At 42.3% G+C, this 15,566-nt stretch overlaps 1 protein-coding gene across 1 annotated transcript in view; it reads left to right on the top strand.

Annotated features, from left to right (window-relative positions):
* Nucleotides 1-13,765: 13,765 nt before the first annotated feature.
* Nucleotides 13,766-15,566, top strand: part of SPMIP11 (sperm microtubule inner protein 11) — a 42,016-nt gene continuing 40,215 nt past the window's right edge. The window contains exon 1 of the mRNA XM_073617903.1: nucleotides 13,766-13,908. Coding sequence (XP_073474004.1) covers nucleotides 13,836-13,908 — 73 coding nt within the window. The 5' untranslated portion in view covers nucleotides 13,766-13,835. The remainder of the gene's footprint in view (nucleotides 13,909-15,566) is intronic.

Genomic DNA, 15,566 nt, shown 5'->3' with positions numbered 1-15,566 from the left:
GGAAAGTAGACACCCCAAGCTATTTGCTGAGAGGCATGGTGAGTATTTTGCAGCTCTCATTTATTTTTGAAAATGAGGAAAGACAAGAAAAAACTTTTTTTTTTTTCTTTTTTCAATTTTCAAAACTTTGTGACAAAAAGTGAGGTCTGCAAAATACTCACTATACCTCTCAGCAAATAGCTTGGGGTGTCTACTTTCCAAAATGGGGTCATTTGGGGGGGTTTTGTGCCACCTGGGCTTTCCATGGCCTCCGAAACTGTGATAGGCAGTGAAGTGTGAAATCAAAAATGTATGCCCTTAGAAAGCCTGAAGGCGGTGCTTGGTTTTCGGGGTCCCATACACGGCTAGGCTCCCAAAAAGTCTCACACATGTGGTATCCCCGTACTCAGGAGAAGCAGCAGAATGTATTTTGGGGTGTAATTTCACATATTCCCATGGCATGTTTGAGCAATATATCATTTAGTGACAACTTTGTGCAAAAAAAAAAAAAAAAAAAAATTTGTCTCTTTCCCGCAACTTGTGTCGCAATATAAAATATTCCATGGACTCGACATGCCTCTCAGCAAATAGCTTGGGGTGTCTACTTTCCAAAATGGGGTCATTTGGGGGGGGTTTTGAACTGTCCTGGCATTTTATGCACAACATTTAGAAGCTTATGTCACACATCACCAACTCTTCTAACCACTTGAAGACAAAGCCCTTTCTGACACTTTTTGTTTACATGAAAAAGTTATTTTTTTTTACAAAAAAATTACTTTGAACCCCCAAACATTATATATTTTTTTTAAAGCAAATGCCCTACAGATTAAAATGGTGGGTGTTTCATTTTTTTTTTTCACACAGTATTTGCGCAGCGATTTTTCAAACGCATTTTTTGGGGAAAAAACACACTTTTTTAAATTTTAATGCACGAAAACACACTATATTGCCCAAATGTTTGATGAAATAAAAAAGATGATCTTAGGCCGAGTACATGGATACCAAACATGACATGCTTTAAAATTGCGCACAAACGTGCAGTGGCAACAAAATAAATACATTTTTAAAAGCCTTTAAAAGCCTTTACAGGTTACCACTTTAGATTTACAGAGGAGGTCTACTGCAAAAATTACTGCCCTCCATCTGACCTTCGCGGCGATACCTCACATGCATGGTGCAATTGCTGTTTACGTTTGACGACAGACCGCCGCTTGCGTTCGCCTTAGCGCGAGAGCAGGGGGCGACAGGGGTGCTTTTTTTTTTTTTTTTTTCTTTATTATTTTTTTGCTTTTTTATCTTATTTTTAAACTGTTCCTTTCATTTTTTTTTTTTTTTTTTAATCATTTTTATTGTTATCTCGGGGAATGTAAATATCCCCTATGATAGCAATAGGTAGTGACAGGTACTCTTTTTTGAAAAAATTGGGGTCTATTAGACCCTAGATCTCTCCTCTGCCCTCAAAGCATCTGATGACACCAAGATCGGTGTGATAAAATGCTTCCCCAATTTCCCAATGGCGCTATTTACATCTGGCGAAATCTAAGTCATAAAATGCTCGTAGCTTCCGGTTTCTTAGGCCATAGAGATGTTTGGAGCCACTCTGGTCTCTGATCAGCTCTATGGTCAGCTGGCTGAATCACCGGCTGCATTCTCAGGTTCCCTGTTGAGACAGGAGAGCCAGAGAAAAACACGGAAGACGGTGGGGGGGGGGGGGCATTTATTCCCTCCCACGGCTTGTAAAAGCAGTCTAGAGGCTAATTAGCCGCTAGGATTGCTTTTACATGAAAGCCGACCGCTGGCTGAAAAGAATGATACCAAGATGATACCTAAACCTGCAGGCATCATTCTGGTATAACCATTCAAAGTCGTGAATGGCGTACCTGAAGACAAAAAAATGGTTAACAATAAAGCACAGTAAACGGTAAAGTATAAAAAATTGCATACCTGAAAAGCAAACATGATAAAACATAATAACAATAAAACATTGCAGAATAGAATACAGTAAAAAAGAGCAGAACAAGAGAGAGAGAATAGAGAGAGAGAGAACAATAAAACGACAACTATTTTTTTTTATTTTATATATTTTTTTTTTTACACTTTTTTTGTAACTAACTTTTATAACGGTAACCGGTTCCAGGTTCGGGTCTCTCAAAATGCGATGGCATCTTGGGAGACCCTGTGAAAGTGTGCCTAGTCTGTGCAATGCTGTACCCTACGCTAATACTCAACTAATGAATGGTAGCGTTCAAAACATTCACCAATGCAAAGACCAGGATTGTCAGGACAGGAGGGACAATAATAGAGGGTGTCACGCCTATATCCGCGCTTGCTGCAGACACGACATCTTTTTTGGGGGTTCGTTGGGTAGGGGTACTCGGGAGGACATAAAGAAAATGCCTCTCATGTAGCCGACTGCATTTGGTTGGGGATGTGAATGGGGGAAGTACGGGCGCTGCAGAAGTGGTGGGTCCCCAATTAGGATTGGCGAATGCAGCAGGAAGGGCACTATGGGCACGACGGGCCTGTGTTTGTCTTTTTGGTGGCAGCGGGACACTACTTGTGCTTGCCACCTCACCAGCTTGAACTGCACTTATGGGACTCGCCACGTCACCAAGTGTTACTGCAGTGCTGGTTTGACTACGACCAGGGTGTACTAGGCCGCTGGTGCTTGCCAGTTCAATAAAAAGCTACCAAAAAACTGTTAGCGATCGCAGGGATCAGGCCTGACTCTGCGAACACTGCAGTTATGCGTTTAGTGTTTTGTAAGTGACAGTGATCGATCGATACTGCACTTGGGTGGGCTGGGCCGGGCGGAGGGGCAAAATGCAGGTGCTAGCAGGTATCTGGGCTGATCCCGCTAACACTGTGTTTTTGGGAACCCTAAACTGCTGGGGACGCTAGTATAGATCTGATCGGATCAGATATTGATCCGTTCAGATACTATACCACTAAGGGAGGTGTACGGTGCGTGCATGGGTGTTAGTGGTACTGGCGCTAATCTGACGCTGCTTGGGGCTGGTGCTTGCCAGTTTACCAAAATACTACCAAAAAAACTGTTAGCGATCGCAGGGATCAGGCCTGACTCTGCGAACGCTGCAGTTATGCATTTAGTGTTTTGTAAGTGTCAGTGATCGATCGATACTGCACTTGGGTGGGCTGGGCTGGGCCGGGCGGAGGGGCAAAACGCAGGTGCTAGCAGGTATCTGGGCTGATCCCGCTAACACTGCGTTTTTGGGAACCCTAAACTGCTGGGGACGCTAGTATAGATCTGATCGGATCAGATATTGAACCGATCAGATACTATACCACTAAGGGAGGTGTATGGTGCGTGCGTGGGTGTTAGCGCTACTGGCGCTAACCTGACGCTGCCTGGGGATGGTGCTTGCCAGTTCACCAAAATGCTACCAAAAAAATGTTAGCGATCGCAGGGATCAGGCCTGACTCTGCGAACGCTGCAGTTATGCGTTTAGTGTTTTGTAAGTGACAGTGATCGATCGATACTGCACTTGGGTGGGCCGGGCGGAGGGGCAAAACGCAGGTGCTAGCAGGTATCTGGGCTGATCCCGCTAACACTGTGTTTTTGGGAACCCTAAACTGCTGGGGACGCTAGTATAGATCTGATCGGATCAGATATTGATCCGATCAGATACTATACCACTAAGGGAGGCATATGCTGCGTGCGTGGGTGTTAGCGGTACTGGCGCTAATCTGACGCTGCCTGGGGCGACGCATATCACCGCCGGGCGATCAGGGGGCTAAACCTTTATTCGGTAATAAACGGCGGGTGCCCTGACACTAAAAAAAATAAACAAACTAACCAGCGTCACCCGTAACACTTATACGGTGATCAGTGGTGAAAGGGTTAACTAGGGGGCTATCAAGGGGTTAAAACATTTATTAGGTAGTATATGGGGGTCCCTGTCGCTATAAAACGCTGACGCCGAACCTAAATATTTAGGTCCCTAACTAGCGTCACCAGCGACACTAATACAGCGATCAGAAAAATGATCGCTTAGCGACACTGGTGACGGGGGGTGATCAAGGGGTTAAAACTTTATTAGGGGGGGTTAGGGGGGTATCCTAGACCTACAGGGGGCTAATATTCACTGTATATAAACATAAATAGTGTAGCGCTAAATATATAAACCTCTGTGTAACAATTAATATTCAAAAGGGGAAAAAATTAATCAACAGTGAGGTGAAGAGTAATCCCCAGTGAAGTGAAGAGTAATCTTATCTTATCTCTGGATTACATATTTGTGAAAAATATCTAGTGTAACAACATATAAAACCTTCATATATCAGTGAAGATAAAAAGAATACAATTAAAAAATTACAAAAATAACGTGATAAACTTAAAGTGTCCACATTCCAAAGAAATATGAATAAAGCTTAAGAAATAGTATTATTTAAAAAATGTCCAAATTTAGGGGGTGTAGCCACCAGATGGATCTAGAGATGTTCTAATCCCAGTGATATATCATGCGAGTAAGGCGGATTCCATACAATACAAATGATCCATAAGTGTCTCCTCCATAGAAATCTGATCAACACAAAAGATAAGGTACTCTTACCAACTTTGGTGGACTCACAGGCCGTTGGCGGTGAGTCAGAAAGGCTTGCACTGTCTCAGATTGGAGGACAGTATGGGGGCAGATCATATGCTGGTGAACCTCTTCCTCCAACTGGGGTACACGGATCCCACCCGAATGGACCGCACGATCTCCGTTTTGGTCAGAAGTGGCAATCATATACAAAGAAAGAAAAAAGGAGCCTCCACATGGTGTAAATCCAACGATTCAATTGGCATTTATTTAATCAATCATGGCCATTAACAGTCCATAAAGGTATAAAAATATAAAAAAAGTATAATAGAATCGATTCCAGTATTAAAAAAGGCAAGCGTGGTGTGGGTAGCTGGATACAGCAAGGAGACCCGACGCGTTTCGTCTGAAGAGACTTCTGCTGGGGTATATGCCATCCTGTCCCTACCACGCTTTTATACACATATTGAATTAGTAGATCATAAACAGCTGATTACAGCAGCGCGCGCTCTAACTTCCTGGGTACCTGGCGTGCGTTCCAATCACGATCACGTGTTGCATATATTAGCCAATAGGAAAGTAAAACCGCCTCTACCACCCAAGCCTCTGTATGAATGTCCTATCCAGATACGCTCTCAGTGAGCGGAAGTGTACGCTAGGTATCGGCCCATAATGAATCGTCATCGTGTGTGACGCGCACGTGACCGGCGTCACGTGATAGCGTCTGACGAATCATTGGATATTCCTCATTGCGTCTAACGCGCACGTGACCGACGTCACGTGATAGCGTCTAGCGTATCATTGGATATACCTCATTGCGTCAACCCGGAAGTAGGAACAAGTTACTGGGGCCGTTGGAGCGCGCTTACGTTCCAAGTGGATCATCGAGAACGGAAATAATCTAAGATAAAATCAAATAGATAAATACTGCATACTCAACCGTATGTCATATTAATAAAAAAATTAAATTAATGTGTTGAGGCAATTAAAATTTCAAATCGGATCAGGAAGTTAGTATGCATAGCGAGAAAAAATATAATAAAACATAAATCTTGTATATCAAGTTCATAGAAATATAAGATACGACATGAATATTAGACACTCATATCCAATCATAAGATCTATCAAGTCTGTGTGGTATTGACTAGGCAATGAGGCCTATCACAACGCACCCATAACTGTAATCAACCAGTATGGTTAAATAAAAGATATAAGTTAAAATAAAAATGAGAATGTAAAACTGACATAAAATAAAAAAGGGGCTACTAAAAAAGAGAAGAAATAAAACCAGATATAACCAAAACCTAATATTCTGACCAAAGTGAGTAACAGACTGCACATGGCCTGATACAGGTCACGCAACCTGTATTTTCTCAAAACAAGATTGGAAGTGATCATCAATCTATAAAGACACTACTAAGTGTATTAGAATAAAGGTTTGAAAGGGCCAATATATGAACGGGAGGGGGGGGGGGGGGGGGGAGAGACACCTATCACGATTGGTTAATGAATGAATTTATGTCCCACTCCACATTAAGTCCATGTGGCGTAAAACATCTTAGTTGGTGTATCCAAAAAGTTTCAAGCCTTGATACTCCTCTAACACAAGACTCACCCCTCCAGTGAGGTGTGAACTTGTCTATTATTTGGAACTTAGTACCAGTAGGGTCTCGATTATGACATAATAAGTAGTGATTGGGCACACTATGATTAGTGCGTCCTTTTTTGATGGATTTAATATGTTCATTAACCCTTATGGCAAATGTGCGAATGGTCCGCCCTACGTACTGCTTCCCACAAGGACAAGTTATGAGGTACACTATGTACCTAGTTGAACATGTAACAAAGTGTTTAATGGAGTATTCCTTCCCAGTAACGGTAGATCCAAACTTATCAATCTTGCGGGATTCTTGTGTATTATATTTGCACATCCTGCATCGTCGGCAGGGAAAAAAACCTTTAATATTCTGAAAAAATGAAGGGACAGAGGGAGGGTCAGTTACATTGGGAGCAATCTGCCCTCTCAAGGACATAGCCCCTCTGTAAATCACCCCTGCTTGTTCTGGCAGAACTGGTCCCAAAACGGTGTCATTTTTTAGGACTTTCCAATGCCTATGAAAAATATCCTTGACCTGTTTGTGCTGAATCGAAAAATTGGTAAGAAAAGACCACTTATGTTTGTTTTCTGAGTTACGTTTAGGTTGTTCCGAAATAAGTGTATTCCTATCCACCAAGGAAACATTATGAATCACTTCATCGATCTCAGATGTATTATAGCCTTTGTCAATAAATCTAAACTTAAGGATATTAGCTTGATCGAAGTAATCAGAAAGTTGTGAACAGTTGCATCTTATTCGCAACAACTGGCTTCGGGGAACGGATCTCAGCCACGCTGCATGGTGGCAGCTATCGATCGGAATGTATCCATTCCGATCGGTGGCCTTGAAGAAAGTCTTCGTAGTAAGGTGGCCATCAACAACCGCAATCTCAAGGTCCAGAAAGTGAATAGTCGACCGACTAGCTTCGTAGGTCAGCTCTATTCCAATCTGGTTATTATTCAAAGTACCCATAAATTCATCCAGAGAATCCATATTACCTCTCCATAGGAGGAGGATGTCGTCGATATACCTGGCCCATAACACCAATTGTGGTGGGTCCAGGGTGTAGATGACATCCTCCTCCCATTTGGCCATAAAAATATTGGCCAAGCTAGGGGCGAACTTTGCCCCCATAGCCACCCCTTTTTTCTGGAGATAAAACTCTCCGTCGTACCAGAAGTAATTGTGTTTGGTGGCAAAACACAATAAATCCATTATAAACCTCTTCTGAGTACCCGGGATTGTACCATTTCTGGAAAGGAAAGAGTTAACTGCTTTGAATCCCAAATCATGGGGTATACAAGTATACAACGCCTTAACGTCAGCTGTAGCGAGAATAAGATCTTCACTATAGGTGACACCGTCCAGTTTAGCAATGGTGTCTTTAGTATCCTTTAAGTAAGATGGCATAGATTTCACCAGCGGTTGGAGGAAGAAGTCAATATACTTTCCTATAGTTTTACTTTCTTCAAGGCCACCGATCGGAATGGATACATTCCGATCGATAGCTGCCACCATGCAGCGTGGCTGAGATCCGTTCCCCAAAGCCAGTTGTTGCGAATAAGACGCAACTGTTCACAACTTTCTGATTACTTCGATCAAGCTAATATCCTTAAGTTTAGATTTATTGACAAAGGCTATAATACATCTGAGATCGATGAAGTGATTCATAATGTTTCCTTGGTGGATAGGAATACACTTATTTCGGAACAACCTAAACGTAACTCAGAAAACAAACATAAGTGGTCTTTTCTTACCAATTTTTCGATTCAGCACAAACAGGTCAAGGATATTTTTCATAGGCATTGGAAAGTCCTAAAAAATGACACCGTTTTGGGACCAGTTCTGCCAGAACAAGCAGGGGTGATTTACAGAGGGGCTATGTCCTTGAGAGGGCAGATTGCTCCCAATGTAACTAACCCTCCCTCTGTCCCTTCATTTTTTCAGAATATTAAAGGTTTTTTTCCCTGCCGACGATGCAGGGTGTGCAAATATAATACACAAGAATCCCGCAAGATTGATATGTTTGGATCTACCGTTACTGGGAAGGAATACTCCATTAAACACTTTGTTACATGTTCAACTAGGTACATAGTGTACCTCATAACTTGTCCTTGTGGGAAGCAGTACGTAGGGCGGACCATTCGCACATTTGCCATAAGGGTTAATGAACATATTAAATCCATCAAAAAAGGACGCACTAATCATAGTGTGCCCAATCACTACTTATTATGTCATAATCGAGACCCTACTGGTACTAAGTTCCAAATAATAGACAAGTTCACACCTCACTGGAGGGGTGAGTCTTGTGTTAGAGGAGTATCAAGGCTTGAAACTTTTTGGATACACCAACTAAGATGTTTTACGCCACATGGACTTAATGTGGAGTGGGACATAAATTCATTCATTAACCAATCGTGATAGGTGTCTCCCCCCCCCCCCCCCCCCCCCCCTCCCGTTCATATATTGGCCCTTTCAAACCTTTATTCTAATACACTTAGTAGTGTCTTTATAGATTGATGATCACTTCCAATCTTGTTTTGAGAAAATACAGGTTGCGTGACCTGTATCAGGCCATGTGCAGTCTGTCACTCACTTTGGTCAGAATATTAGGTTTTGGTTATATCTGGTTTTATTTCTTTTCTTTTTTAGTAGCCCCTTTTTTATTTTATGTCAGTTTTACATTCTCATTTTTATTTTAACTTATATCTTTTATTTAACCATACTGGTTGATTACAGTTATGGGTGCGTTGTGATAGGCCTCATTGCCTAGTCAATACCACACAGACTTGATAGATCTTATGATTGGATATGAGTGTCTAATATTCATGTCGTATCTTATATTTCTATGAACTTGATATACAAGATTTATGTTTTATTATATTTTTTCTCGCTATGCATACTAACTTCCTGATCCGATTTGAAATTTTAATTGCCTCAACACATTAATTTAATTTTTTTATTAATATGACATACGGTTGAGTATGCAGTATTTATCTATTTGATTTTATCTTAGATTATTTCGGTTCTCGATGATCCACTTGGAACGCAAGCGCGCTCCAACGGCCCCAGTAACTTGTTCCTACTTCCGGGTTGACGCAATGAGGTATATCCAATGATACGCTAGACGCTATCACGTGACGTCGGTCACGTGCGCGTTAGACGCAATGAGGAATATCCAATGATTCGTCAGACGCTATCACGTGACGCCGGTCACGTGCGCGTCACACACGATGACGATTCATTATGGGCCGATACCTAGCGTACACTTCCGCTCACTGAGAGCATATCTGGATAGGACATTCATACAGAGGCTTGGGTGGTAGAGGCGGTTTTACTTTCCTATTGGCTAATATATGCAACACGTGATCGTGATTGGAACGCACGCCAGGTACCCAGGAAGTTAGAGCGCGCGCTGCTGTAATCAGCTGTTTATGATCTACTAATTCAATATGTGTATAAAAGCGTGGTAGGGACAGGATGGCATATACCCCAGCAGAAGTCTCTTCAGACGAAACGCGTCGGGTCTCCTTGCTGTATCCAGCTACCCACACCACGCTTGCCTTTTTTAATACTGGAATCGATTCTATTATACTTTTTTTATATTTTTATACCTTTATGGACTGTTAATGGCCATGATTGATTAAATAAATGCCAATTGAATCGTTGGATTTACACCATGTGGAGGCTCCTTTTTTCTTTCTTTGTATATGATTACCACTTCTGACCAAAACGGAGATCGTGCGGTCCATTCGGGTGGGATCCGTGTACCCCAGTTGGAGGAAGAGGTTCACCAGCATATGATCTGCCCCCATACTGTCCTCCAATCTGAGACAGTGCAAGCCTTTCTGACTCACCGCCAACGGCCTGTGAGTCCACCAAAGTTGGTAAGAGTACCTTATCTTTTGTGTTGATCAGATTTCTATGGAGGAGACACTTATGGATCATTTGTATTGTATGGAATCCGCCTTACTCGCATGATATATCACTGGGATTAGAACATCTCTAGATCCATCTGGTGGCTACACCCCCTAAATTTGGACATTTTTTAAATAATACTATTTCTTAAGCTTTATTCATATTTCTTTGGAATGTGGACACTTTAAGTTTATCACGTTATTTTTGTAATTTTTTAATTGTATTCTTTTTATCTTCACTGATATATGAAGGTTTTATATGTTGTTACACTAGATATTTTTCACAAATATGTAATCCAGAGATAAGATAAGATTACTCTTCACTTCACTGGGGATTACTCTTCACCTCACTGTTGATTAATTTTTTCCCCTTTTGAATATTAATTGTTACACAGAGGTTTATATATTTAGCGCTACACTATTTATGTTTATATACTTTGCACAATTTGGTCTTATTGGAGTGTTGGCTGCTATTTTACATTTCTGACTGGCGCGGTATTCCCTACCCTTCTTCGTAATATTCACTGTCCCAACACTGTAACTGTCACAAACTGACACCAATGCAGTAATCAGAAAAAAAAAAAAAACTGCTGGTGTCAGTTTGTGACAGGGAGGGGGGGGGGGTGATTGGGGGGGGATCGGGGGGCGATCGGGGGGGGGATTGGGGTGTTTTGTGTGCCTGGCATGTTCTACTGTGTTGTGTAGTGTTGTGCACTCACAGTGAAGTCTTCTCTCCTCGGCGCTGCAACGGAATACCGAGCCGAGGAGAGATGACATCATTTCCTTTGCTGCTGTTTAGCATACAGCAGCAAAGGAAGTGATCTGATTGGCCGGCGGCGATCGCGAGGGGGGGGCCACGAACGGATGGCCTCCCCCTCACCTCTGATCGCCGCTGGACAAAAGACGACCGCCTCGGGCACCGGGGGGGTCCGATCGGACCCCCCACCCGCGGAAGGCAAATCACGTATATGTACGTGATTTTGCCTGTCCGTGCCACCTTGCCGACGTAAATCGGCGTGAGGCGGTCGTCAAGTGGTTAAGAGCTGAATGCCTAAATAATGTGTGTTAATTTGGCCAGCCCCTCCTTACTTACACTATTGGCAGACCACTGGACAGGTAAGAAGTGTCATAATAAAATAAAAATAAAACACACTGTACAAATTGAAGCACTTTTTTACATTCTGCAATTACCTATCAAGACAATAGAAGAACAAAACTTTAAACAGTACCATTTGAAAGTATTCAGGCAGGCCCTTGCACTACATGCTTTGGTGAATTCATCCATAAATATGACCACAAAAGAGGTAGGTATAGTGTGTATGGGTTTGGCAAAGTCAGCAGATAGAGGATTGGTATCAGTTGACTTAGCGGTTGGGGGGAGGGAGGATTCCAAATGAGTTTGGGACCCCAAAAAAAGCCACTGGCACTTTGCATAAATTTAAAGACACAAATAAAATTTAAACACATTATAGGGGGTGTTTAGGGTAAAGCACTACTATGGAGCTGACAAAATACATTGTTAAGTGACTAGGCTAGGTGTGTATGGGCCCAGGATAGCATGGGGAGGTTAGTGAAGGCAAATATGCATGAAGGACAAAAAAGGAGCAGTAAAAACTTCCAGCATGCATGAGGACAAAGAGGACATTCACAGCATATTACGATCATGGTAATTAGGGAATGATGAAATAAATACAATACATTAGCAAACATTAAATACATAGAATGTGATGTTAAAGGAGAAATCTTACCTTAATATAGTCCTTCTGCAGGACCTGAATGATGGCAGAACAGGTCTCTGGAATAATGATCCCCAGAGCCTGGGGGAGATGCCTGTCCAGAACTTTATGTCCTGCAGACTTCTCCCTGTCGCCAAGTACCGCAAGGTGGCGACTAGCATTTGCTCGGGAGTGATGGCTTGCCGCACGCAGGTGTCCTGCTTCGTAATATAAGGGGACAGCAAAGCCAACAAACGGTGAAAAACGGGGTCCGTTACCTGGAGATAATTCCTGAAATCATCAGGATTATTCTCACGGATCTCCCGCAACAAAAGGCATATGAGAGAATTGGTCACGCTGGAGTAACCAATTGTTCGTCCATGAACTCTTCCCCGCCCTGTTCATGGACTGGGCTTGGGTCAAGGTAAGAACTCCAACACCAAGCCCCCGCATAACACAAACTCTATGACGAGTACGTAACCGCAACATGGCTTCAAAACGGTCGGCTGGTCAGAATGAACTAACAGAAAGCACTGAAAAACAGAAAGGCCTGAGAATAGCGAGCTGAAAATCAGAAACGAGTGGACAAGAACGCACAGAAAAAACAGATACGAACTGACTACATGCACTGAAAACCAGATACGAACCCACAAGCACAAACTGAAGAGCAGTAACAATCTGAAAAGCACGAATCGTCTCTCACCAAACTTCTACTAACACGAGAATAGCAGAAGGAACCCAAAGGGTAGCGCATTGGGTATTGAACTTCCCTTTTATAGTGCCGTTGTACGACACCATGTCCTTGACGTTCTGAATTTCCAACAACTTTGTGTGACCATGTGTATGCAAGACAAGTTTGAGCCAACATCCGTCGGAAAAAAAAACATGGATTTTGTTGTCGGAATGTGCGATTGCATGCACGCAGCATAAGCCTACAGTCTGAAGTCGCAAAACGGACATCTTTTTATACCCACCGAAGTTTTGCATTTCACACTTATTTTTACCAGTAAGCTGAACTTATATCGTGAAATACAGGATTTTGAAATCCATCAAATTGTTGTGATGTTGAATCTTAAAAGCAGCGGTGTTCTGTCAGATTAGCAAACCTGTGAGATCAGCAGGCTTGCCGCTGCTTTTAAAATTCAACATCAAAACAGTTTCAGGGATTTCAAAATACTGTATTTCACTATATAAGCTCAGTTTACTGGTTAAAATATGTGTGAAATGCAAGACTTTGGTGGGTGTAAAAAGATGTCCGCTTGCTGCCTTGTGACTGTAGGCGAGTACGGGTGTGCCGAGATGGCCGTGACGGAACGTCACTTCCGTTACATATTCTGATGGTTAGCGTCTTTCTGACAGGACACCAACACTCAATGTTAGATTAACGACACCCTGAAACAGACTGCAAAACACCAGAATCGCATTGCATGGTGTGAACGCCCCTGCGATGGGATTCAGGTGCGGGAAAAAAAGGGTGCTGCACCATTTTAGTGCGGATGCAATGTGATTTGAGTCATACAAAATGTATGGCTCAAATCGCATTGTATAGACATTGCATATGATACAAGGAATACAGTGCGAATCACATGCGGTGTTTTGCACACACCAGTGTGATCCCAGGCTCAGAATACCATCATAATACATCCAAGATCTTGCTATCCTAGCATGGATGATTTGTAGGGTCAGTAACTCCTCCTGGTAGCCCTGGGGCCACCATCTTCTTAGTTTCCTTCATTGTGAGCCCAGCAACAAGACTTCCTATTGTTAATGAGAGGTTACAGAGCCGTTGTAGACACAGCTTGCATTTACTCCCTATGGAGCCCCTTCCATTATATTGGTTTGAAAAGCTCTGCACTGTAATGATTACACACAGCCAGGATTATAATGAGGTGTTCGAACTTCTCAAGAGACTATCGATCAGTTTAGGAGAAGTGAGAAAACAGCTTCCGGTGTACACTCAGTCAGAGTGACCTGTGTAGTAGTAGCGGTGAGATTCAGTTTCCATGGTTACTGTTCATTCAACCGCCGCGCAGGAACTTCCTGTGGTTTCCATGGTGACAGTGGACGCTTCCCGGATCGCTCATGGCTTTCTTCGGGCTGACTAATCTCGGGTATCGGGCTCCTCTGCTGGCCGCCCGAATTCAGGAGGACTCGGGTGAGATAAGTGGGTGGGGGCACACACTACAAAGCCTGCTTATCACTGCTAGAGATCGCTCATGGCCGCATGCACACTGATCACTAGGGCTGCCTCTACCAGTGTATTGTGTGCAGCCAGGGCAGTGCAAAGCATCTCACTTCCAGGCCATGTTCTTAGATTCTCTGCACTGTGGGGGAGATTTACTAAAACTGGAGCACACAGAATCTGGTGCAGCTGTGCATAGCAACCAATCATGCTTTTATCTTCAGCTTCTTCAATTACACTTTGACAATAAAAGCTGATTGGTTACTATGCACACCTACACCAGATTTAGTAAATCCCCTCCAATGCGTCAATATGTGTTTTGCATGTTAACAGGCGTTGGGTTATTTGGGTGGGTTGTCTCTCACACCAAAAAGCGTGCATGTGCATTTTAGGCAGAGCATTGCAGTGTGCTGCATATTATTAGCAAGGTGTGTTGTGTTGCAAATGAAAATGAATGGCACTGCAGCATACCAACCCACAAAATAGTTGTTTTTGCACACTGCGGCGACATTTGTGCTAACACATGCGTTACCCCAGTGTAAACGCCTGTACACATGATACGAAAATCGGAAGTAAAATTTAGTGTGAACGATCTGACGATTTTTGGATCGTTTGTACGGTTCTTTCGGCAGCCGATTCAGATTTTTCGTATGACAAAAGCTGGATGAGACTATAAAATTTTTGTCAGATGTGAACACGTCCAATTTTCGTTTAATTAGCATGTTTTTAGTCCGAAAAAATTGTAAGAGCAAGAGTACGCATGCTCAGGAACGAAAGAATGCATACAAAACGATTCAACACATGACGTCACTTCTGAAGTTGTATTCTGTCATACGAGAATTTTTGTATGGTGAGTAACCACTTCACTATCAACATGAGACTAGCATGCCACAAAAAACGGACAAACGGTCCTCCGAAAATCTGATCGTGTGTACGAGGCTTTACAGTGTGAGCTGAGCCTAAAGCTGGCCATAGACCTATAGATTATCTGCAGATTTTCTATGGTTAGATGGAAAAAGTGCAACAGATTTCTCCATGTATGCTAAACTGTGTGGATGGAGGAATCTCCCACTGGGCCAGGCTTTAGTATCTTGCTAGTCTAATAAGAAATATTGTGATTTTTCGTACGACAAAAGCTGGATGTGCAGACTATAAAATTTTTGTCGGATGTTAACACAACTTTAGTATCTTGCTAGTCTAATAAGAAATATGTGGCGCTAACTACAGTGCATAAATAAATAATAAGGATGATAAAAAATAAATACATCAAATACTAACTGAAGTGCATGAGCGAAACAGTATTAACCTCAATACATAAATAAACTACAGTGAGATCACATAAATGAAGTGACTGTGCATAAAATAATGGTAATTCATAAAATGTGTCAACAAATGGATTGATAGAGGGATCCTCTAAGACAAAATAAGGTTCAATGGTGATCTAAAAGTGCATCAAAGTGAAAAAAAATTTAAAATCCAAAAAAAAAAAAAAAATGAAAAAAAAAATCGCGTAAACTAAAAGTTGCATAAAAATGGAAAAAAATCGCATAAAGTGCAAAAAAATAGCAAAAAATGACTAGTCCAGGTAGTGCAATACGGTGCCAACAAATACGAAGTGAATCTTCATATAA

Source organism: Aquarana catesbeiana, linkage group LG02 (genome assembly GCF_042186555.1).
Source record: "Aquarana catesbeiana isolate 2022-GZ linkage group LG02, ASM4218655v1, whole genome shotgun sequence".
In the NCBI taxonomy this organism is placed as follows: Eukaryota; Metazoa; Chordata; class Amphibia; order Anura; family Ranidae; genus Aquarana; species Aquarana catesbeiana.
The sequence above is the reverse complement of the archived record's forward strand: the minus strand, read 5'-3'. Positions and strand labels throughout refer to the sequence as shown.